General features: G+C 38.2%; 3 protein-coding genes across 9 annotated transcripts; all 3 read left to right on the forward strand.

The window, feature by feature from the left end:
* The first annotated feature begins 61 nt into the window (after window positions 1–61).
* On the forward strand, window positions 62–5,005 carry LOC122331179 (serine/threonine-protein kinase/endoribonuclease ire-1-like). The gene is made up of 10 exons (XM_043228696.1): window positions 62–215; window positions 1,346–1,401; window positions 1,537–1,788; window positions 2,005–2,623; window positions 2,862–3,025; window positions 3,151–3,371; window positions 3,717–3,869; window positions 3,983–4,115; window positions 4,245–4,333; window positions 4,559–5,005. Exons 4-10 carry the CDS (start codon window positions 2,479–2,481, stop codon window positions 4,647–4,649), a joined length of 996 nt encoding a protein of 331 aa, XP_043084631.1. The 5' UTR covers window positions 62–215; window positions 1,346–1,401; window positions 1,537–1,788; window positions 2,005–2,478; the 3' UTR covers window positions 4,650–5,005.
* An 868-nt stretch (window positions 5,006–5,873) lies between these two features.
* Window positions 5,874–14,840, forward strand: LOC122331163 (serine/threonine-protein kinase/endoribonuclease IRE1-like). 3 transcript variants are annotated; one of them, XR_006248137.1, is made up of 11 exons: window positions 5,874–6,025; window positions 6,751–6,789; window positions 7,277–7,528; window positions 7,606–7,805; window positions 9,441–9,825; window positions 9,926–10,083; window positions 10,985–11,220; window positions 12,094–12,267; window positions 13,192–13,303; window positions 13,404–13,555; window positions 13,642–14,840. XR_006248137.1 is itself a non-coding variant. In XM_043228672.1 (11 exons), exons 2-11 carry the CDS (start codon window positions 6,777–6,779, stop codon window positions 13,742–13,744), a joined length of 1,722 nt encoding a protein of 573 aa, XP_043084607.1. In that variant the 5' UTR covers window positions 5,874–6,025; window positions 6,751–6,776; the 3' UTR covers window positions 13,745–14,840. The 3 variants fall into 3 exon arrangements, 2 of the variants coding, with proteins under 2 accessions (XP_043084607.1, XP_043084614.1); XM_043228672.1 differs by having other exon boundaries at window positions 13,404–13,492; XM_043228679.1 differs by having other exon boundaries at window positions 5,878–6,025; window positions 6,754–6,789; window positions 13,404–13,492.
* A 590-nt stretch (window positions 14,841–15,430) lies between these two features.
* On the forward strand, window positions 15,431–23,080 carry LOC122331145 (serine/threonine-protein kinase/endoribonuclease IRE1-like). 5 transcript variants are annotated; one of them, XM_043228624.1, is made up of 12 exons: window positions 15,431–15,680; window positions 16,664–16,723; window positions 18,000–18,087; window positions 18,156–18,221; window positions 18,310–18,473; window positions 18,621–18,738; window positions 19,722–20,348; window positions 20,507–20,688; window positions 20,827–21,047; window positions 21,337–21,472; window positions 22,464–22,552; window positions 22,658–23,080. In XM_043228624.1, the coding sequence occupies exons 2-12, from the start codon at window positions 16,682–16,684 to the stop codon at window positions 22,752–22,754; spliced, it is 1,830 nt and encodes a 609-aa protein (XP_043084559.1). In that variant the 5' UTR covers window positions 15,431–15,680; window positions 16,664–16,681; the 3' UTR covers window positions 22,755–23,080. The 5 variants fall into 5 exon arrangements, with proteins under 5 accessions (XP_043084559.1, XP_043084597.1, XP_043084578.1 ...); XM_043228643.1 differs by lacking the exon at window positions 15,431–15,680 and adding an exon at window positions 15,738–16,216; XM_043228634.1 differs by lacking the exon at window positions 15,431–15,680 and adding an exon at window positions 15,738–16,114.
* Window positions 23,081–23,232: the final 152 nt, after the last annotated feature.

Here is a 23,232-nt window from a genome sequence, read left to right on the forward strand (position 1 = left end):
ATTTACGTGACCTGCGGCTAACTATTCAAAAATATATATGGAAAAAAGAGAAAGACGTCTTAAGTAAATTACATAACAGCGTTTGAGGAGACTGATGGGGAAGAGTCAGCTCGGTCAAAACTCCCTTTTGTGATATTTAACGCGGGAATTTTAACGACACGGGAATCGAATCGCTACGAAAGAAAAAAATATCCCTCCGAGCAGAAAAGTTCAAGGTAAATATGCTTGAAATTTCTCAACACGCCGCGAGGGTGTAACTGTACTTTTCTGTATTTGCCGAGGTGCACAAAATATCCTGGTATTTGTACGTTTCCCTTTTGTTAATATATATTTCCCCTAATTTTACCCCACCCTCGTAACAAAATAACGAGAGGAAAAACGCAGTCCTGATTTTGACAGATTTCAGGCAACTTTTATTTTAAACTTTTTATTAATCTTGTCAAGTAAGGAAGAAAGTTGTCAGCGTAGTATTTTTTCATCAATACGGGTAACTTTATTAATTATTAATAGGCTATATTGTATTGATGAGCCGTTAGCGGCCGGGTCCATTTGCGTGGTCAAACAGGCAGTAAGTCGGAAACGATACAGGAATGTCGCGGGCGAGGCACAATCGTAATCAGAGGAAGGCAGATAATAATCAGAATAACCGGGCAACAGGACAAGGTCAGACACAGGAAGACAACAGTAGTGGGAATAACGCTCGGCTGCTGCTTAAACAGCTGTCTTATTAACGAGGTGCACCTGGGCAGGCAATCAGGATAGGGCGAGTGCATTATGGGAATTGCAGTTCTGATAACTGGTACTCTCCGTCGGAGAGAGCCGCAGAGGCGCGGTTCATGACACTATACACCAGTGGTTCCCAACCTTTTCTTGTTTGAGGCACCCTTGGAAAGTCTTTCAAAAGTTCCCGGCACCCTTATAAGGAAATAGATATTTAAAATCTCCGTAGCTTTTTTATTATTATTTATTTATTTGTTTCATTTCGAGAGTTTGCATGCAACAACACCTTATACCTAGTCCTAGATGATATGAGAATACTGTTTACACTGATTCTGCCTTAATAAATTTTTTTTTTTGAAATTTTGGCGGCACCCTCAAAAGATCTCACGGCACCCCTTAGTGCCGCGGCACACCGGTTGGGAACCACTGCTATACACGTTTAACGCATTTTTGCATTATTTTTCATAGTTACTTATAATTATTATTTTGATTTGTTAATGATTTGGGGCAATCGCCTTGACTCCTGAGGTGCGGCCTACATGAATATGGACATATGTGCATTTATTGTATGTGGACTGGCTGGATGTTCTAATCGTGCCTTTATCGCTTTCATCTTTTTGATTAGATTTTCTCTGTATAAGACTTAAGGACACCGAACCAAAAACAATATGGAGCAGCTGGGTAAGTTTTAAACAGGCACTTCAAAACCCAAGTTTAACCTGACTAAACTAAACAATGCAAATCATATAGTTACAACATATGGACTGCCCTTTAAACTGTCCATATGTGCCCGTTTAACTGTCGTTTGTCTTTCAGATGCTGAGTTTGTGGATCATTACAGTCCCCAGCTCGTCCAAAGGACTACTGTTGTCATGCCCATTGCTGATTCACTGAAAGCCGCTCAAATAATTCACAACGAAACATACTCAGATATTTTTGCAGCCTCTACAACTATGGCTAAAATGAGAGTGCTACTGAGCGCTCTGAACGACAACAAAGCGAAATCTGCTTTTTATCATTTGCTCAAAGTTAACCAGTTGTTACTGGTTGAAGATCTTAAACGAGAAGGTGAGAGAGAGAGAGTGCATAAGGCACAGGTTCTAGATCTGTATGTTCACGCTTTTGTTAGTAGTTCATAATTTTTCTGCTTACTGTGTTCATGATGCTAAAGTCTTTGATTAATTGGTGTAGTTACATAATTATAATTTAATTGTCAAAAAGTACTAAGATATAGAGCATTTGACTTAAATAAACATGCATTATATATTTTTTAATACTTGGCAGTGGCAGGGGAATCTGCACAGACCTCATCAGGAGTACTGGAAACTGAAGCTCATCCCCAAAATGCTACAGTAGAGATGGAGGATATCCAACAGGGGACTGAAGACCAACAGATCACCTGGTGGAACAGAGACAGATCTCGTACGAGACATAGTACAACGATAGAGAACCTGTTAAGAAAGACTGACAAACAAAAAGTAGGGAAGCTCTACTTTTATAAAGATGAGAAGTGCATGCTTGGCTCTGGAGGAAGTGGCACGCAAGTGTATATCGGTGTGCGTGAAGACGGCTTTGAGGTGGCCGTTAAAATAATAACCAAGAACCCGAAGACCATCAAGGACTTTAAAAATCGAACTGAGTCATTTACAAGATTCAAAGCTTGAAAGCCCACATACCGTCAGGTATGTGACCTTTGAAGAAGACAGAGATTTTTACTATCTGGCAAACCAGCTTTGTGAATATGATCTGGTGGGCTACATGGATTATCTTCGTCAGCCGGAGCAAAAGGACAGAAAAGAGACCACTTTGAGGAGAATAGTGAAGGAGATGCTCCTTGGCCTTCAGGTTCTCCACCGCGCCGGAGTGGTCCACCGTGATATAAAGCCTAGAAATGTTTTGATAGGTATAAATATACATTATTTTTAAAGTTGATTGGGAGGAATGTAGCGGCATCAGTGGTTCCTCTGCAGTGAATGGGTGCCGCCGGGATAAATACACTTCACACGCTTTTCATCAGCGCTTTGAACTCTGATTCTGACGGCACCCATTCACTGCAGAGGATCCGTTGGTGAGCGAGTGATGTAACGCTACATTTTTCTGTTTTATGCAGTATATTCTAAACTCTAGTTTATTCCTATTAGACAAAGAAGAAAGGGCAAGGCTGGCAGACTTCGGCATAAGTCGCAAACTGGAGGAGGGGAAAACCACAGTGTATACTGACAGAGCCGGCACACAAGGCTGGGAGGCAACGGAGATTATAAATCAGAAAGACAAAAGCTCATACAAAATGAGCTCAGACATCCAGGTTTGTGAAACACCACGAACGCACTGCAGCCACGATCACGCCGAGACCGTCTAAATAAAAGAGCATCTATTATCGGCCTAGCGCTGTGTGGTTTTCCCTGCTGGATAACTTTGTTTTTGCATCAGGTCGCAGGGATGTTAACCTGTTACATCCTCTTTGACGGGAAACATCCGTTTGGTGAAGGCATTTACCTTGAGCCGAACATTTCGGAAGGGAAATACAACACCACAGATATCACGAATGAGGCCGCAAAGGATCTCATAGAGTGGATGATTAACAAAAATCAAGATGACAGGCCGACTATCGATCAGGTCCTAAATCACCCTTATTTCTGGGATGATAAACGGTAAATTAGAACAAATCTTTGATCCTCAGAAAGAAGTCATTTTGCTCCTTATTCTTGCTTCTGCCACTGAAAGTGACAAATAAATGAAAGTGTAAGGTGTTTCTTCACTATTCCTATTCCTCCGCAGCATGCTTTTATTTCTTTTTTGCTTTCAGATGCTGTTCTTTCCCGATTCTCTGACAAAAGCAGCTCTTTGCCACAATCTTGTTTCTACATTTTGGGCTCTCTATCTTTCCTTTTTGTCTCTGAAAATAAAACGCGCTCATGCCCTAATGTGAAATACAGATGTGTGTACGATTAATGTGTTAAAATGTAGGCCTGTTGTTCGCCTTCCGTTTCATTCAGAAAAGAAGACACGCTGAAAAAACTGGGCGATCGACCTGAAGTCCAGCACTATAGTGATATTTTAAAAGTTTGTAAAACGAAGGAAGCTGAGGTACGTCTAACAGCAAGAGAAGCTGTAGAAAAGACCTTCACTGATAAAAAGGACAAAAGCAGGTAAATGCACCCAAAACAATCATTGCTGCATTGCGTAAGCGTTCGTTATTTTACCATTATCCGAATTTTATTCTGTTTTGCTTCAGTACTTTAAACGCTTTTCTTTTCTTTAGGAAAACTGCAGTCCTTGCCATATTAGGAGAAACGGAGGAGGCACAGAAACTGAAGTTAGAAAGTCTTCTTAAGCTGTGCGACAAAGCAAAGGAAGCCACAAAAGACAAATCGTTTAGTAACTGGAAATCAACGGTGGGTGGAAATATCCAACAACACTATACTTCCCTGATTGTTATACTTTTGGTGTGTCATCTGAGGCCGGTGACATTCCTATGATCACAATCATTTTGTAATTGTTTGCTGATTGCGTTGTATTTTCAGCTTTCAGGCAAAGGCATCAGTTTTGACAACAATTTTCCGGAGGACATATTTGGCCTGCTGCGTACTTACCGCAACACACTGATACATGGGTAAGGCGTATTTCGATCCAGATCTCAGTTATCTCTCTGTTCATTTATTAAAGTTATTTTTCACTTAAAGCTACCGGTTTTTGAAATCAGGCTGATTCAAATTCAGTTTAACACAATGCAAAATGACCTGAAGACGTAATGGCTTGAAGCTACTGGGTCTATTCAAACTGTCCAGTTCCTTGAATTTTCTCACATTACTATTTCTATGCATTTTGGTTTTAACAGGGTGCTCCGAGAAGATATGTTAGACTGTTTTTCGGACTTCTACGTCAGCTTGCACAGATTGGCTATGGACGTGGACTGGGACTGTAACTGATGGAGAACGTGGGCAAGCGTTGTGAGCGCCAGGACAGAAGTAGCGATAGATGCTACCGGCAAAAAGAAAAAGTTAGCATTTTTATTTCCTAGAAATTCACTTAACAGTAAGGCACAGGATGCATCATGCATTTGTGGTGTGTTTCATTTATAACTTTTTATCATGTAATCATTTTATTATTCAATTTAATCGTTTATAATAATGGCTATAGTCATTTATCTACCTAGTTCATTGAGTCCCTAATTGATTGAAAACGCTGGGTTCAGGAGATGATTTTGTGGAACGGTTTGGTATAATGTTGAAGTCTGAGCATTAAAACATTGCAACTAAGATTGTTCAATAAACCTTTGATAATCGCTCTTGGCTTTTTTCTGTCAACAGGTGTTGGGTATTAGACTACTTTGCTGATTTCTCTTTTTCTGGTGTCCCAGGCTGGATCTAGTTTATCTGGCATGGAGGCCTGATCAGACAACCAGAACATTCACTGATATTATGACCGATTTTATTTTGGGGGCAACTTTAACATTCGTAAATAGACTAATTAATTAGAACTAAATACTTAAAGAGAAATAAGCCATTGTACTTATATCCTATTTTTTTTATATAATATAACAAATAGTGGGCATACGTCAGTCTTTTGCTGCTTCAACGTTGAATACTGATGTTTCTAGTACTTGATGCAGTTTTAAACATTAAGATATTGGTTTCAGTTCAAGACTTCTGAAGATGATTTCAAGGCCTATTTTTGATATAGTCGATATAGATATTTTTGGCTTGCTCGTTTGTATTCATCGAATCAATGTTGAAATGCTAAATGGTGTTATTTGTATAAAGTCAAATGGTTTTTAAAAACAATGAAAGAGGTTATCTTCTGAATATCACATGTTATGTGATAATGGAACGGATCAAGCAAAAAATATATAATTCTTTAACCATTTACTCATCCTCATGGCAGTATATGTAGGCTAAAACACTCTTCCAAGACTTCACATACCTTCCAAGAGATGTAATTTTGAAGCAAACCCGAATTAAATAGTTTGCAGTTCATTATGCTGGCTCTAAATGTGTTGTTTTTAAATAGATCAATCATTCAAATATTTAGGTAAACAAATCGGGGGAAAAAATCACGATAGAGAAATGTTTGCGTGGGCTGATCAAGCGGTTGTCTCTGTTAAGCCTTTGACGTTTTGTTTTAACCACAATTTCGTAAAACTATACAGGTGCGGTTTTTGAAAACACCCGCGAAGTCAAAAACGCCCACTTTCTCTCCTCCTCGGTCGTGATTGGCTGCACGCTTTTCCTCTTCCGCACTCATCGCGTCAATCAGTGCGAAGTACGTTCCGACTTCTGCGCGAATACTTTTGATCAAACTACAGGTATGTGATGCACACGTCTGTTTATAACTTGCGTGAGGGGCAGACAGCGGTGTTTGTTAGCTCCTGGATTCTCGTCCTGTGGGACTGACTGCGCTGTTGGTCACTAATTTGCTTTCGATTTCAAATAACAAAAGTTGACGTGTTCATATCTATACTGTAGTATAGTAAATAAACATAGCATAGCAATAACATTGTGGGATATGTCATACAATGGAACTTGCTATTAAACAGTCTCTCTCTCTGTATGTCTCTCTCTCTCTCTGTATGTCTGTCTCTGTGTCTCTCTCTCTCTGTGTCTCTCTCTCTCTCTCTGTATGTCTCTCTCTCTCTGTGTCTCTCTCTCTCTCTCTGTGTCTCTCTCTCTCTCTGTGTCTCTCTCTGTGTGTGTCTCTCTCTCTCTGTCTCTGTGTCTCTCTCTGTATGTCTCTCTCTCTGTCTCTCTCTCTGTCTCTGTGTCTCTCTCTGTATGTCTCTCTCTCTCTCTCTCTCTCTCTCTCTCTCTCTCTCTCTCTCTCTCTCTATATATATATATATATACACTATTTAACTGACAGTAATTACAGTATGTGGCAACTTGCCCCAGACTTACACTTAAAAGTGCCCTAGTTCAGCAGTTAAAATGTTCTATTTGATGATTAATGAGTGATTATCACTGATTAAGAATATGATAATTAATATAAAGCAGTGTGTTAATATTATTCTCTCTTTTTTCTTCTTCTTCTTAGCAGTTTCACAGGAGCTGTAGAAAACAATGGAACGCCGGCGTAAGTTTTTTTTTCCTTTTTTCTTTTTACTTTTTACTTCTTTTTACATCTTAAATGAGCATTTAAAGTGAATTCACTAGACCTCACGTGTTTATTGCAATAATGACCCCTTTAATACCTGCCTCTGCAGGGATCTTTAAGCATCAGCTTTGCAGACGTCGTTTGTGCTCGGACGGCAACATAACACTGACTAAAGATTAAAAAAAACTACGTTTTGAAAAAGTGAAATCGTAATCAGTGACCCCTTTAAGTACTCTCGAGATTTGCTGTAAACATTTGGGCAGAAAAGAAACGTTTTAATAATCAGGAATCACATTTACACAGATCTCTCACGATCACATGGCTTGCGGATGAGCATAAAATACTTTTTGTTACATATTTGTAATTTAATTACCTGTTAGTCTTTATTTGTTTAGATTAAAAAATGTATGAATTGATTTAAATTGCTGTCGAACCAGAAAAGCAGTGATATTTCCTGTTTGCTCAGACGCTGAGTTCGTGGACGCGCACTATGAAGCTCTCCTTCAGAGAGTTACGTCCGTGATGCCCATCACCGATAAGCTATACGAAAGCGGTATTCTTACCTGGGAAGTGTATTCGAAGATCACAAAGGCAATTTCTAAAAAGTCCCAAATGAGAGAGCTCGTAATTGCTGTGAAATCCGGAGGACCTGCGCTGAAATCTGCGTTTTACGAAGTACTGAAGGACATCGTGCCTGATGTCGTTCGAGAACTGGAGGGTAAGGCGAGAAAATTAAGCAAGCAATATCCTTAAACATTATGCATGTTCAGCTTTCATCATGAGTGGATTTTGCAGGATCGCCCTCGCAGACGGACGATAAAAAACAGCTAACCGGGTCTCGCCGTCAAAGAGCAGAAGATGAAGAGGAGCAGGCTGGGATCGATATCACCAGGTGGAACCCATCCTCCATAAAGTACAGAAGTAACATAGAGGAGCTCAAGAACGACTCCTGCAGGAAAAAAGTCGGGAACCTCTACTTTTCTAAAAGTAATAAATACAGACGTGGACAAAATTGTTGGTACCCTTTGGTCAATGAAAGAAAAACTCACAATGGTCACAGAAATAACTTTAATCTGACAAAAGTAATAATAAATAAAATTCTATAAATGTTAACCAATGAAAGTCAGACATTGTTTTTCAACCATGCTTCAACAGAATTATTAAAAAAAAATAAACTCATGAAACAGACCTGGACAAAAATGATGGTACCCCTAACTTAATATTTTGTTGCGCAACCTTTTGAGGCAATCACTGCAATCAAACGCTTCCTGTAACTGTCAATGAGACTTCTGCACCTCTCAGCAGGTATTTTGGCCCACTCCTCATGAGCAAACTGCTCCAGTTGTGTCCGGTTTGAAGGGTGCCTTTTCCAGACTGCATGTTTCAGCTCCTTCCAAAGATGCTCAATAGGATTGAGGTCAGGGCTCATAGAAGGCCACTTTACAATAGTCCAATTTTTTCCTCTTAGCCATTCTTGGGTGTTTTTAGCGGTGTGTTTTGGGTCATTGTCCTGTTGCAAGACCCATGACCTGCGACTGAGACCAAGCTTTCTGACACTGGCTAGTACATTTCTCTCTAGAATTCCTTGATAGTCTTGAGATTTCATTGTACCCTGCACAGATTCAAGACACCCTGTGCCAGGCGCAGCAAAGCAGCCCCAGAACATAACAGAGCCTCCTCCATGTTTCACAGTAGGGACAGTGTTCTTTTCTTGATATGCTTCATTTTTTCGTCTGTGAACATACAGCTGATGTGCCTTGGCAAAAACTTCGATTTTTGTCTCATCTGTCCACAGGACATTCTCCCAGAAGCTTTGTGGCTTGTCAACATGTAGTTTGGCATATTCCAGTCTTGCTTTTTATGATTCGTTTTCAACAATGGTGTCCTCCTTGGTCGTCTCCCATGTAGTCCACTTTGGCTCAAACAACGACGGATGGTGCGATCTGACACTGATGTTCCTTGAGCATGAAGTTCACCTTGAATCTCTTTAGAAGTCTTTCTAGGCTCTTTTGTTACCATTCGGATTATCCGTCTCTTAGATTTGTCATCAATTTTCCTCCTGCGGCCACGTCCAGGAGGTTGGCTACAGTCCCATGGATCTTAAACTTCTGAATAATATGTGCAACTGTAGTCACAGGAACATCTAGTTGCTTGGAGATGGTCTTATAGCCTTTACCTTTAACATGCTTGTCTATAATTTTCTTTCTGATCTCTTGAGACAACTCTTTCCTTTGCTTCCTCTGGTCCATGTCGAGTGTGGTACACACCATATCACCAAACAACACAGTGATTACCTGGAGCCATATATATAGGCCCAATGGCTGATTACAAGGTTGTAGACACCTGTGATGCTAATTAGTGGACACACCTTGAATTAACATGTCCCTTTGGTCACATTATTTTCAGTGTTTTCTAGGGGTACCATCATTTTTGTCCATGCCTGTTTCGTGAGTTTATTTTTTTAAATAATTCTGTTGAAGCATGGTTGAAAAACAATGTCTGACTTTCATTGGTTAACATTTATAGAATTTTTATTTATTATTACTTTTGTCAGATAACAGTTATTTCTGTGACCATTGTGACTTTTTCTTTCATTGACCAAAGGGTACCAACAATTTTGTCCACGTCTGTACATCATTGGCTGTGGAGGAAGTGGCACGGTTTATCTTGGCCTGAAGGAAGACGGCACTGAGGTGGCCATCAAACGGATAACCAAGGACCAACGGAAAAGCAAAGAGTTCGAGAACGAACTAAAGCATCTGCGGGATTTAAATCTGGAGAGTAAGAATATCGTCAGGTATGTGGACTTAGCGGAGGATGAGGACTTTTATTATCTCGCGCTGCAGCTTTGCGAATACGATATGGAGGATTACATGAAAAATCTTCTTCAGGAAGAGCAAGAGGGCAAAGACGCGGCTTTGAGGAAAGTAGTGAAGGAGATTCTCCTTGGCCTTCAGGTCCTTCACCACGCCGGAGTGATACACCGCGATATAAAGCCTGGGAATGTTTTGATAGGTATTCGAATTGGTTTTGTTTACTGCTTTCGGGGGTTTAGGAGGAACGCAGAGACTTTGTATTAATTCAAGATCGCGTGTGACTTAAAAACTCTCAACAGATTCAGGAAAAAATGCCAGGCTGGCCGACTTTGGCTTAAGTCGCAAACTGGAGGAGGGCAGAAGCACAGTGCATACTGCTAGAGCTGGCACGCAAGGATGGGAGGCCACGGAGATCCTGAATCAAGGAACGGGTTACAAGAAGACCTCAGACATCCAGGTCGGTGAGATATCATGCTTTTATCCGCAAAGGTAGCGGAAGGTGAAATTGAATTTGCTGTTATCTGAAAATCTTAATAACAGTATATGTATGGGTTTTTTTAAAGATTTAAAACATCAAAGCTGCATTTATTTGCTAAAACAAATCTGTAAAAATAATGGTAATTTTTACAAAAATCTACACTTTTTTTATATTAAAATACTTTATTATAATAGCAAAGGTGAATTTAAGAAACATTTAACATCATCAATGTTGAAAACAGTTGCTGCTTTATATTTTTGTGGAAACCATGATGCAGTTTTCTCAAGCTTTTGGTTTTCTTTGCTTACTAGAAAGTTCAAAAGAACAATTTTTATTTTAATTTTTTTTAAATAGAAATCTGACAATTTCGGAGTCATTGGTGCCAGTTTCGACAAATTTAATTCCTCCCTGCTAAACAAAAGCGTGGATTTCTTTACAGGTACCATTTGTAAAAGAGCAAAGAGCAACCAGAATATTATTGCAAAAATTCATAATTTGGGTTTTTAATACAAGAAAGTGTATGAAGTTAAATAAATAATGGCAGAATCACTCCACCAAATGAACAGTCGAAGAAAATGCCATTTCTTTATTTTAGGAGTCAATTGATGCTATTTTAAAGATCGTTATTTTGTGTATTTGGCTCAAAAAACACACTATTTTTATCAGAAAACTCACGAGCTTCAGTTCAAACTCGAAGGAGGACCAGAGTCATGTGACAGACACAGCGCTCGTTTGTATCTGCATTATCCAAATATTACCGCATCTGGACAGAGAGCGTGTTTTAGCCCGGTCTGGACCAGCCTTCTCTTTTAGGTAGAATAAATAAAAGACTTTGAGCTCTGAAACTGTTGAGTTTCACGGTCTGCTCTGTTTATTCCAGGTTGCTGGGATGTTGGTGTACTACATCCTCTCTGGTGGGAAACATCCCTTTGACGCAAAGGACACAAAGGACGCAAAGGATCGCGAGGAGAACATCAAGAAAGGGCTGCACTCTCTTGAAGGTTTACAAGATATAGTAGCAAAGGATCTCATAGAATGGATGATCAACAAAGACCCATCAGAGAGACTGACCATTGACGAGGTCCTACGACATCCTTATTTCTGGGATGATGACAGGTGAATAAGAAATTATATTTAATAGACGTTTTTATCACTGTGAATCTAGTATGTATCTGATTAATCTCCCTAAAGGCCTCCATATACTTCAAACGAAATCAAAGAACGAACTGAAACGACGCCATTTCGAATAAAATCAGGCGGTTTATTTTGGAGTTCGAATCGGCTCACCAGAGCAAACCTTTTGGAGTTTGTTCAGAATATTCAGTTTACCATCAGCCTTTTCTAACTTCTCTTTTTGCCCTCAAACGAAGAATGAAAAAGACGTTTGTTTGAAGTATATCGGGGCCTTAAAGGAACATTTTACAGTTCTTGATTACGACTGCTTCTAAGAGCACTTCTTTACACACAATCTCCTTTCATCTTGCTTGCTTGAGATAGCTTCTTCTGTTTATTTCCAGTTCTTCCGATGCTGTTCTTGCCTGAGATAACTCTTGACTTTCCTCTGAGTCTCTGCCAGGATCTTGTTTCTAGATTTTGGACTCTTTAGGTCGGCGTCTATCTCGAGCTGTGAGTCTGAGAATCATAAAGGAATAGTTCATCCAAGTAATGCGGTTCTGTTCTTATTTACTCATATCATTCAGTCGTATCACTTTTATAATGCCATTTTGAAACCTCATTTAGTTTCGGTCCATTATAATGTGTGCCGGTATATTCAATATTACCATCTTCTATTAAAAAAAGAAAGTCTTTACGGATTGAAAGATTACGAAAGTGAGTAAATGGTGACAGAATAGTATTTTTCATTGAACTATCACGGCAGCGTACTTCACGGAAACATGCATGTAGCGTATGCTGGGTTAAACGTGCACTTTCTGAACGTTCGCTCTTGTGATGAATGACCTGCCCAATGCACTTTTTCATATCCTTCAGCAAAGATGCTGTCCTTCGAAAGCTGGGTGACATGCCTGAAATCCAGAACTATGAGACTTTAGCAAAACTTCACAAACTCTACAAAGAAAAAGGGCACAGAGAGGGAACGGACCCAGCAGGAACACTGACCATTCATGAGGCCTTTGGTGAACTGAAAATAGAGAGTGAAAAGAAGTAAGTTACTGAAAGAAGTCACTTTTGGCTTCACTCATTTGGTCAAATATAACAAAAACAGTAATATTGTGAAATGTTTTTACATTATGATGTTTTAGCATCATTATTTCAGTCATCAGTGTCACATGATCCTTCAGAAGCATTCTGATTTGCTTGCTTAAGAAACATTAGTTATTATCAACATTAAAAACCACTGTGCTTAATATTTTTATAGAAACATTGATAAAACACCATTAAAATGTTGTGGTAAGACCTAAGACTTGGATCCAACAAGGATGCATTAAATCGACTAAAAGTGACAGTAAAAACATTTATAATATCGCAAAAGATTTTTATTTCAAACATTTAAAAGATTTCTGTTTTTTAAACAATCAAAACGAAATGCATCAGGAATTCCACAAACCTTGAGCAGCAAATCAGCTCATTAGAATAACATCTGAAGGTTGATTTCTGTGACTCTAAAGACTGGAGTAATTTAGCGTTGCATCACTGGAATAAATATCGTTTTTAAAATATATCAAAATAGAAAACAGTTATTAAAAGTTGACAAATATTCACACTATTACAGTTATCAAATGCAGCAACCCTGGTGATCAGAAAAGACTTATAAGAATTATTATTATTATTATTATTTCTGAACTTTGACCAATAGTGCATATAAAGAGTTCATTTGCGAAAGAAGATAACTCTTTTTAGAAGATAACGTTTTTTAAAATTCTCAAAAATCATCATTGTGCATTCCAATTAATCTCAATCAGACTGTAGTTGGGATGTTTTGACTAGGTTAAAAAACACGATGACATGAAAAACATGATTTTTGCAAATAAACTCTTCGTATTTAAATGAACAAATGATATTTGCATAACAGTTTGCATGAAATATGGATCGTGTGCATGGCATCGCTTGCTCGTTTCTGTCTTCTAGGAGAAACGACATCCTTAATATAGTTGGTGTGGATTTAAAGTATCTTTGGAAGCTCTTCAACACAGCAGACGAGGTCACGAGAGGAAAAAGCTTTTCTAATTGGAAATCACAGGTGAGTTAAAGTGTAAAACACCCAAACACGAAACATTCAGTGGCGTGTTAGAACTGCTAACAGTCTGTGCATAAACATAGTATTTTTTTTTTATTGGCAGCTCACAGAAATATGGCCAGACATTAACAAAAAGCTCCCAGAAGACATTCTTGGCCTGCTGCGCGTTTTGCGCAACAAACTGGTGCATGCGTGAGTGAGAGAAAAAAAACCTTTTTTGCTCATTCCAGCTGGCTTTCATCGACATGGAAATAGGTCGTGAAATACTGATGCATTGGTGACTGTAATGCTTTTTTTTTTGACTTGGCAATGAATTCACGCTATCGTTTTGTTTCTAACAGAAATGTCAGAAAGGAATTTGAGGAGAAGAAGATTTTTGACCAGTTCCCGGACTTTTTCATCAGTTTACACAGAGTGGCTAAAGACTTGAGCTGGAGGCATTGAAGATGCACCACAACACTGCGTGTGAAATTGACTGGCTTGTCAGTGAGCTACGGCTGGACATAACATTTTATTTGATCATTATTTCAGATGGATCCATCATTCTTGTTGACAAATTCAATCGCTGTTCTCACTTACATCTAATAAACTTCAAGGGTATGAATAAAAGCCTCCTGTAGCAAATGCATGCATTTTTGTGAAAAAAAAATATCCGTATTTCAAATGTAATAAACATTTTTCTCTCAATTTATCTGACTGTAATACCCACGAAAAGACGTCAACGTTGGGTGATCGGTGACAAACATGGAGAGAAAAGAAAACAGAATGATGTTCGTGAATTAGAGCAGTCTTTCCCAATCCTAGGCACATCTGATTTAACTCGTGAGCTCGCTAGAAGAAACTCCAGGACCTGAATTGGGTTTTTCAGATGAGGGAGACGTACATAATGTGTCAGGACCAGGGTTGAGAAACACTGAAGCGCAAACCAAGGATTTGTAAAGAAAACTGTTCTAGGGTTTTGACGCTGGTTTGCTTCCTTTGCTCCTGTGAAGAGACTCGTGAGACTAACACATCTCCATCATATGACAGCCAGCAGAATTGAGAGAACGGTGTTTACAGTTAAAGTATGGTTATCTTACAAAAAACGCCTGATTCACTACAGTAGGCCTTCATTCACCTCCAGAGCTACGTGAGGCACGTTTTATTATAGATGCACTCGCTTTATTTTAATATGGGTTGGACTGTTCGACTGATACACGCACCCGTAACACTTGGAGAAGCCAGGACCATTTTTAATGTAACTCAGATTTTTCTGCTTTAATAAAACTGAAGCAGAAAGTCATGATTTATGATTTGATATTGGTATAAAATCAAGCTTAAATCAACTATTCAGATGTTTTCATAAATTAGCATTTTATTCACATGTTTAGAGAGAGCGGTCAATGAGTGTGTCTTCTGGAAATCAAACAGGTTTCAAAATAAATAGAGTATTTTTTATACATTTTTTATGCTAGGGCATAATTCCACTGTCACCGTATTGTGGTGTATGTGTGCAGCCGTGTTTTTATACTATAAAATAAAAATGATGATGCTCGTTTCACATTCGTTTGGAAATTATTTGGAATAACTATCTGAAAAGAGATATAAAACATCGAGAATGAGATGAGTGTTTCTTTCCCCTCATCAAATGCTCAATGTTTAGGTCTCTTTTCTCCATTCTCCAACTCCCTCAGAGATAAACAGTTTTATCATTTCACAATCTATTCAGCCGATCTATATATAGCGCTTTTAGCATAGCTTAGCATAGATCATTGAATCCAATTAGACCGGAAGCATGGCGTTCAAAAACAATCAAATGGTTTCAACATTTTCTTATTTAAAACTCGACTCTTCTGTAGTTGCATCGTGTGCTGAGACCGATACGATTCTTTCTTTTTCTCTTATTTTATTTATATTTTCATTTAATCCCTCTCCTTTGTGTCCCTGGCTTTGTATTGCCTATTGTATTATTTTGTATCTGTTGTTCAATGCATAAATAAAAAAATAAAAAAAAACTATTACACGTCTGTAGAAGCAAAGTACTCCTTTTCTAACGCAAAAGGTGGCGTCTACTTTGGTAGGTTATCCGTGGCTGGACCCCTCCGTAGTTTGCTGACTAGAAAGTGAAGGTGATGACTAAAGTGAAAGTGAAAGTGAAGAATAAATGAAGTATTTCTGCGCAGGGGGGACTGCTTTGCCGGAGCGCGCATCGATCTTCCAATTCTAACCGAAAGTAGAGCATCCGGCGATCGTTATTAAACCTACTCGATTTAAGACACACTAATTCTATTTTCGAATACTATTTAGAACCGATAGTTTGCGAAAAGGGACGCAGCGGTGCTTCCTATATATTTAAAAAAAAAAAGGAAAGAAAGAAGGCGGTTGAGAAAACAAATTCAAGGTAAATTCTTCCACACTCTAATTCTATTACAATAATGTACGTTATTTCAACTAGCAGCACTGTCAGAAGCAAGTGTTGTCAAAAACATCGCTATTTCGATAAACATCGATACTGGAATATGTGAACGGCACCGACAGGCTACTAATTTCCGAAACTAGCCGAACCGTCACTTTCACTTCTCTATAATATAGAGGGAACTTTATTAATGCCCCGTATTAATGTAGGCGATTCATTTTTGCGCCGGAGGCGACGAGCACGAGCACGCGCCGCGACGCCCTCGTTTTTCCAGGCGCGTCCCCGCCGCAGAGTGATCACAACTTTTCGGAAACGGCGTGTGAATAATCGACCGACCGTCCTTTCCGGTAACAACACTGAAAGCTCACCCAAAGTGAAGCAAGAGTCGGTCGAAGCTGGGCAGAGATAACCACGTTAAAGTACGTTTAGTAGCAGAGATACAGCAAGAGATTTTTAGCGCCGGACATCCCTTTATCGTTCACTGAGACTTAAAGGCGCAGACCAGGGTCGCTCGGTGCTACGTAAATATGACATTAAAATCATCAAATAGTCTTTCGTGAACGACGAGCAATGCATTTGTTGCTGTATATTTAAATCTTTGGGTAAAATAGAAAGCATGAACAGTAGAAAAAGGTACAAAGAAATAATGTATGTTCTAGACTTGTATTCATTTTTAAATAATAAAAAAAACAATTAAATAATATTATGTCAGTTTTTCAGATATTTTTTATTTATTTACGATAACCGATATTTTTTATTTACGTTATTATTATTTTTAAAACGTATAATATTTAATAATATAGGCTAGTTGGTGAGTATGAATACAGGCATATGCAACCTACATTTACTGTACATAGCCTGCATATTCTAATCATGTCTTCATTGCATTCGTGCGAGCGCTTTAGGGTTCGTCGGAGTGTTTTGGCCTGAACTTGTATTTGTTTTACGTTCACTCTTGTATTTCTCAGGTGTGTGTGTAGTAGATCATGGCTGCTGTCGAGGAAAGAACTTTAAAAAAGATGCTGAAGGTCAGTCCCGTGCCTTTTGGTGTTTATTCTTTCAGGTTATTTGAGTTTATATGAGATGTACTGAGATGATTGTCACGTAAGATGAGTCAAAATAAGTTATTTTAACACTTTATAATAACTTTCATCAATAGTATTAGCAAATATCGGTACGCATAACACTTAACAGTGTTATTAATTTAAATAATTTGATGTCACCTTGATTAAAAAACATGATAAATAAAATGCGCTGGATATAAAAATAAATATTTGATCCCACTTTATATTAGGTGGCCTTAACTTCTATGCAAATTAATCATTTGGTACAATGAACCTATTGTATATACGTTGTTACATTGTAATTATATTCATAAAAATACCTGTATGTAATTACATCTGTAATTAATTTGTGCAATTACATTTATATTTACATTGCTGACTCAAGAGTGTTTTGTAGTACATTATGAACTCATTTTGATGCAAGTACATAGCAGTTCAGGCCACCTAATATAAAGTGGGAACAAATATTTTTTTATAAAGTTTAGACTTTAGAAGAAAAGGAATTATAAAAATATATTTTAGAACGTTAAGAATATTATTTTACGTAAAGATAATTGTTTTGGCGTCAATCGTTTATTGTAGAATATCTCATTCTTTTTAATGTAAAGATAATTATACACAAAAGTAAATTGTAAAAAAAAAAGCAAATTGTACCAAATATTTCATATATACAGTGTTATTTTAGTATTACATGTATGTTATCATTTTCATTGTAATTATAGAATTTCTTTTAAATCAGTATTTTGTCATAGTTTTCAAATATTTTTATGCAGCCTTGTTTTTATTTCATTTATTTATTATTTTAGGTTTTTATAAATTTTTTTGCTAATTGTAGTAATTCAGCTTATTTTAGTTAGCTGCAAAGTAAAACATAAAATTTTTTTTCTTTAAAAGTTAGTTTACCTACTGTATTAGGCAGGTTATTTTTCTGTATTTTCTATTATTTTTCTGTATTTTAAGCCGTACTAAAACGGTTGCCGTACTGGAGTTTGGACATTTCCTATGTTGTTTTAACATTTCAAAGTCTAAATAATTATTGTAGTTTTTAAAAATAACTTTAATAACATAAGTAAACTTTTTTTACGTACGTAACAAATTATTATTACATGCACATTTAAATATATTTGATAGGTCATGTTGATGCAATACATTTTCATACGTTTCATTGTGATAAGGCTTTATAAGGGAGACAATAGTTTGTTGGGTTATTCATATAAGTGTATTATTTTTTCTATTTCAGCAATATAGACACAGAGATCTCGCCGTCAGAGAGATAACAGACACCATTTTAAATTACAAAGACCTCAGACCTGTTATGGATGCGTACAGTAAGTGTTTCTGTGTTTTCTAGGTCTAACGTAATTCCTTCCATGGATAACTGATGTTTGTTTCACAGACTTCCTCGACGGATCGTCCAGAGACTTGATGAGCCTCGCAGGAACCGTTCCGGTTTGTTACAGAGGTGAGTTAAAGAACTGTTGCATTGCGAAGCTAGCATTTAGGAAACGTTATAAGAAGCATAATCACACGCGCATGTCTTCCTGTTTCAGGGAGCGTTTATAATATTCCCGTGTGCTTGTGGCTGCTGGATACGTATCCCTACAATCCTCCCATATGTTTCGTGAAGCCCACCAGTAAGATGATCATCAAAACTAGCAGACACGTCGACTCCAACGGCAAGATCTACCTGCCATACCTGCACGAGTGGACATTTTTACGACTCGTGTCTCCATTTAATAAAAAAAGATAACGTTTTAAGCTATTTCGATGCTTTTCTTCACTGATATCACTATGAAATCAGAAACTTGAAACACGTCACATCTTGTGTTTTTAATGTCCCTTTTATCTCCTGGCCCGTTAGCCTCGGTCAGGTCTGTGCGGGTTCATCCAGGTCATGACTGGGGTGTTTGCCGAGGAGATGCCCGTTTTCTCCACATCCGCCACGCACCGTCCTTCCCTCCTCGCCAGACCTCCAATCCGTAAGTGCAGCCTTTTCTCCTCTAAAGCCTGGAGTTCACGAGCAAATCTCACAGTACAGCTGACAGGGATTTTCTGTGAGATATGCCACTTATTCTAATGAAGACAATGAAGCTTGCAAGTAGCATCTAGATTGATCTGCAGATTTTCTCATTCCTTTTATCGTAACGGTACATTGTAAAGTAGTTCAAGGGTCACTTTTTGCATCTCATTGACGAATTCGAATGAATTGTTTACATGTACATTAAATAACGTTATCGGGTTAATAAGAGTGTTTATATGTCTATTTTACTTTCTTAAAAGGGCTACGTATTCATGACAGCTTGTTCTGCACATCATTTGCTCACAGTTAACGAGCCTTTTCTGCTTTAAGATCTTGAACAACAACGAGAGACATTCTAGCTCCGAATAGATGTTTATATTCATGTTGTGCATGACTAATTTATTTTATTATCTGTAGTACTGCATTATAGTGTGTTGCGCAATTGAGAGGGTTACTCCACCAAATAAATAAATAATAATAAAAAAGCTACGGAGATTTTAAATATCTTTTCCTTATAAAGGTGCCGTTTGTCAGTAACCACTTTCCTCCATGTCGTTCCTAACCTGTTAAAGCTTAGCTTGTCTCCTAAACGCAATTTAAGATATTTTAGATTAAAACCTTGTCACTGTCCCATTGACTGGCAAAAAAATTGCCGCCGTCTTGGCACAGAAAATTATGAAAGACAGAGACAGAACCAAAGGAGACAAACTGTTGAATGACTTCATTCTATTTCTATTCTGACAATGTCTTTCGTACTTTTCTGGATTATGACAGTGAAAATAGTTTGGCAGTCAATGGGACAGTCACAAGCCTCCCGGTTTTTATTTTAAATTGCGTTTTGAAGTTTAACTTACATTAAATAAATATATGCCTGACCGCTTATTATCGTCAATTATATATCTTCTTATAAGTGTAAAATAATCAACATTTATTTATTTGTAGGAGTTAAACAAGGGTTTCCAGGGATATCCATGCAGACAGAGGAAACGCTGGAAACTGAATCTGGCTCTCAGAATACAGAAACACCCGAGATGCAAGATATCCAACAAATGACCGAGGACATGCGAATAAGCTGGAGGAACGAATCCTCTACAAGACATAGCACAAAAATAAAGGAGCTTTTAAGAGAGCCTAACATTAAAATTGTAGACAGCCTTTACTTTTTTAAAGACGAGAAGTACATGATTGGCTTTGGAGGAGGCAGCACGCAGGTGTATATCGGAATGAGAAAAGACGGTATCGAGGTGGCCATTAAGCTAATAACCAAGAACCCAAGGAACAACAAAGACTTCGAAAATGAGCTGAAGCTTTTGCAGGATTTAAAGCTTGAAAGCAAGAATATCGTCAGGTATATGACCTTTGCAGAGGATAAAGATTTTTACTATCTGGCAAACCAGCTTTGTGAATATGATCTGGTGGGCTACATGGATTATCTTCGTCAGCCGGAGCAAAAGGACAGAAAAGAGACCACTTTGAGGAGAATAGTGAAGGAGATGCTCCTTGGCCTTCAGGTTCTCCACCGCGCCGGAGTGGTCCACCGTGATATAAAGCCTAGAAATGTTTTGATAGGTATAAATATACGTTATTACTTTTTCTTTTCTCCGATTAACATAAATCAGTCTATGCTTTTGACTTGCAACGGTCCAAAAATCATTCACCGCTGCTGGTCCTCATCCAGATTTCAACGTTCAACGCGTATTCGAAACTAACACTCCTACTTCTATTAGACAAAGAAGAAAGGGCAAGGCTGGCAGACTTCGGCATAAGTCGCAAACTGGAGGAGGGGAAAACCACAGTGTATACTGACAGAGCCGGCACGCAAGGCTGGGAGGCAACGGAGATCCTGGAGCAGTTCGAGCAGGGCAGTACCGAGCTCAAAACCCATTACAAACGGAGCTCAGACATTCAGGTTTGTGAAACACCAGGTCACGCCAGCATGAGATAATCTAGGAGAGGATTTTATTATCAGCCGAGCTCGTGTTTGTGATTTCGTGAACTTTTCCCACTCTGACCGTGGCCGGCGGTTAGTACTGTGCATTTATTGTAGGTAGCGGGGATGCTGACGTATTACATCCTCTCGGACGGGAAACATCCTTTTGGTAACGGCATCTCACGTGAGGCCAACATTTTAGAAGGGAAGCGCGTTTGTGATGATGTCAAAGACGGCACAGCAACGGATCTCGTAGACTGGATGATCAACAAAAACCAATCTGAGAGACCGAACGTCGACGATGTCCTGAATCACCCTCATTTCTGGGACGATAAACGGTAAATTATAAATCAATGTTCGTTGCTTGGAAAGAATTGATTAGCGCATTATTCTTGCTTTTACCACTGAAAGTGGCAGTTAAATGAAACTGTGAGGTGTTTCTTCACTATTATCCTACTCTTCACCTTCAGCTGAAAACTCGTGATTTTATCCTAAAACAATGTCTTTAACCTCTCCCCGTCTAGCTAGCATTTACTCTTTACTTTGTGTTGCAAGCTTTATAATAACTCAATTATCTTATACCTTAATCTGCTAAATGCATGCGTTGAAATCTTGTTTTTCCTTAAGGATAAGAGAGGTTCTTCACTATCTGGGTAATAAAGAGGAAGTCCAGGAATACAAGAACTACGGATGCAAAGAAAAGCTTTTTGAGACTGTACAGAAATACTCGGAGGGGAAAACATTTTCTGACTGGAAGACGAAGGTGAGCGGTGACTTCCTCGCCTAAACGTAAGGGATTCATTTCCCTCTCCTCGCTAAATTGCCGATTGGTTCAGTTACGTGGTGAGTTTGTACAATTAAAGGCTGATTTAGACTTCCACGTCAAACCTACGCCTCATGCTCAACATGTATTTTGTGCAATGTTGTTCTGCCGATTTCCGTTCAATGATCCGTTCTTTAATATTTGCGAGTGTCGTGGCTGATGCTTCTCCTATTTGCTGCTTTGTCTTCGGCTTTTGCCGGACACCGTGGGTTACGCCAGCAGCATGCCTGTAGACCCGGCAGACTAGTGAATAATGAATAATGCATGTATATAGCTCTGGACTGCACGGCAACATGGACATCGATGCGAAAGTATACATTAAAAATGATGCACCACTTAAAGGCTTAAAGGCTACAGCGTAGGTCTAAAACAGAGGTATAAATCAGTCTTAACAGCACAGCACAACTAGGTAGGTATTAGGTAGTACTAGTGGCTCCAGGTTGGGTTGTAGGGTTGTCTCTTATGTTCAGATGGAGGGGAAAATCAAAGCTGAGTAGTCTAATAAAGTGCTCCTAATCATGCATATTTAGTATTGCAAAATAAACATCAGTCTTATTAAATTTCAAAGGGGGAGGATACGTTAACTACCACTTCTATTGTTGTCGATATCTACATCTGTGCATCTTACAAATTTATAAATCACTTGCAAATTAGATAAAATGGCAGCATGGAATCACACAAGATACACATAGGAAAATATAGCAAATATTAAACATGTACGTTCAGTCGCAACATAGCAATTTTTCCGTTATTATTTAATATTATAGTAATTTTTCAGATTTAAATGTTTTTTATAAAGATTTTTTTTTATTATTGTAAACAATTTTGGTGTTGAAGAACTGAGTTTGAGAACAAGGTTCTAAAAACGTAGTTGTATTGTTTTTGCAGCACTGAGATTTCCAGGCCTAAGACCCTAACTTTACAATTGCAGGCTCCTAAGACATGGACAAAAATTGGAAAAAATCTTCCCAATGACTTGCTTGGCCTGTTACGGCATTTGCGCAATGCACTGGGACACCGGTAGGTGTAGAAAAGTAAAATTTAACAGCAAAAACCTCCAGTAGTTTCTGCACGCTTTTTATTGTTTTATATAATATCTTGAGTCTTTTAATTTGTTTACAACAGGGAAAAAGAGTTCTACGAAGAGAAGATGATTGATGAGTTCCCAGATTTCCTCATCAGTTTACACAGGCTGGCTTTGGAAATGGGCTGGGAGTATTAAAGACGCTGACAAAGCCTTTTTCTGTTCGTTTGTTTTCATAATTTCGCTTATGTATTTGTTGGAGGCCAATATTTAATACATTTCGCTTTTCAGCCTTTTGCTGCCTCGAATGCTTTACGCTTAATTTTGAACGTTGATATTTTCGACTTGTTTGCTTGTTTATATTCAGGGAATCCGTGTTGTCGTACTACATGTAAAAACAGTCGCACTCAAAAAGTGCAGCTTCTGTGAAAATGTGCAACATTTATGTGTTATATAACTCTTTCCAGCATTCCCAGCCACTGCCATTTTTGATGATTTTCACCTGGATCATCTGAATATATATATATATATATATATATATATATATATATATATATATATATATATATATATATATATATATATATATATATATATATATATATATATTTTTTTTTTTCACTTGTAAAAAATGATATGTGAATTGAAATCGTATTGAATAAACGGACCAAACAGA

Source organism: Puntigrus tetrazona, chromosome 3 (genome assembly GCF_018831695.1).
Source record: "Puntigrus tetrazona isolate hp1 chromosome 3, ASM1883169v1, whole genome shotgun sequence".
Taxonomy (NCBI): domain Eukaryota; kingdom Metazoa; phylum Chordata; class Actinopteri; order Cypriniformes; family Cyprinidae; genus Puntigrus; species Puntigrus tetrazona.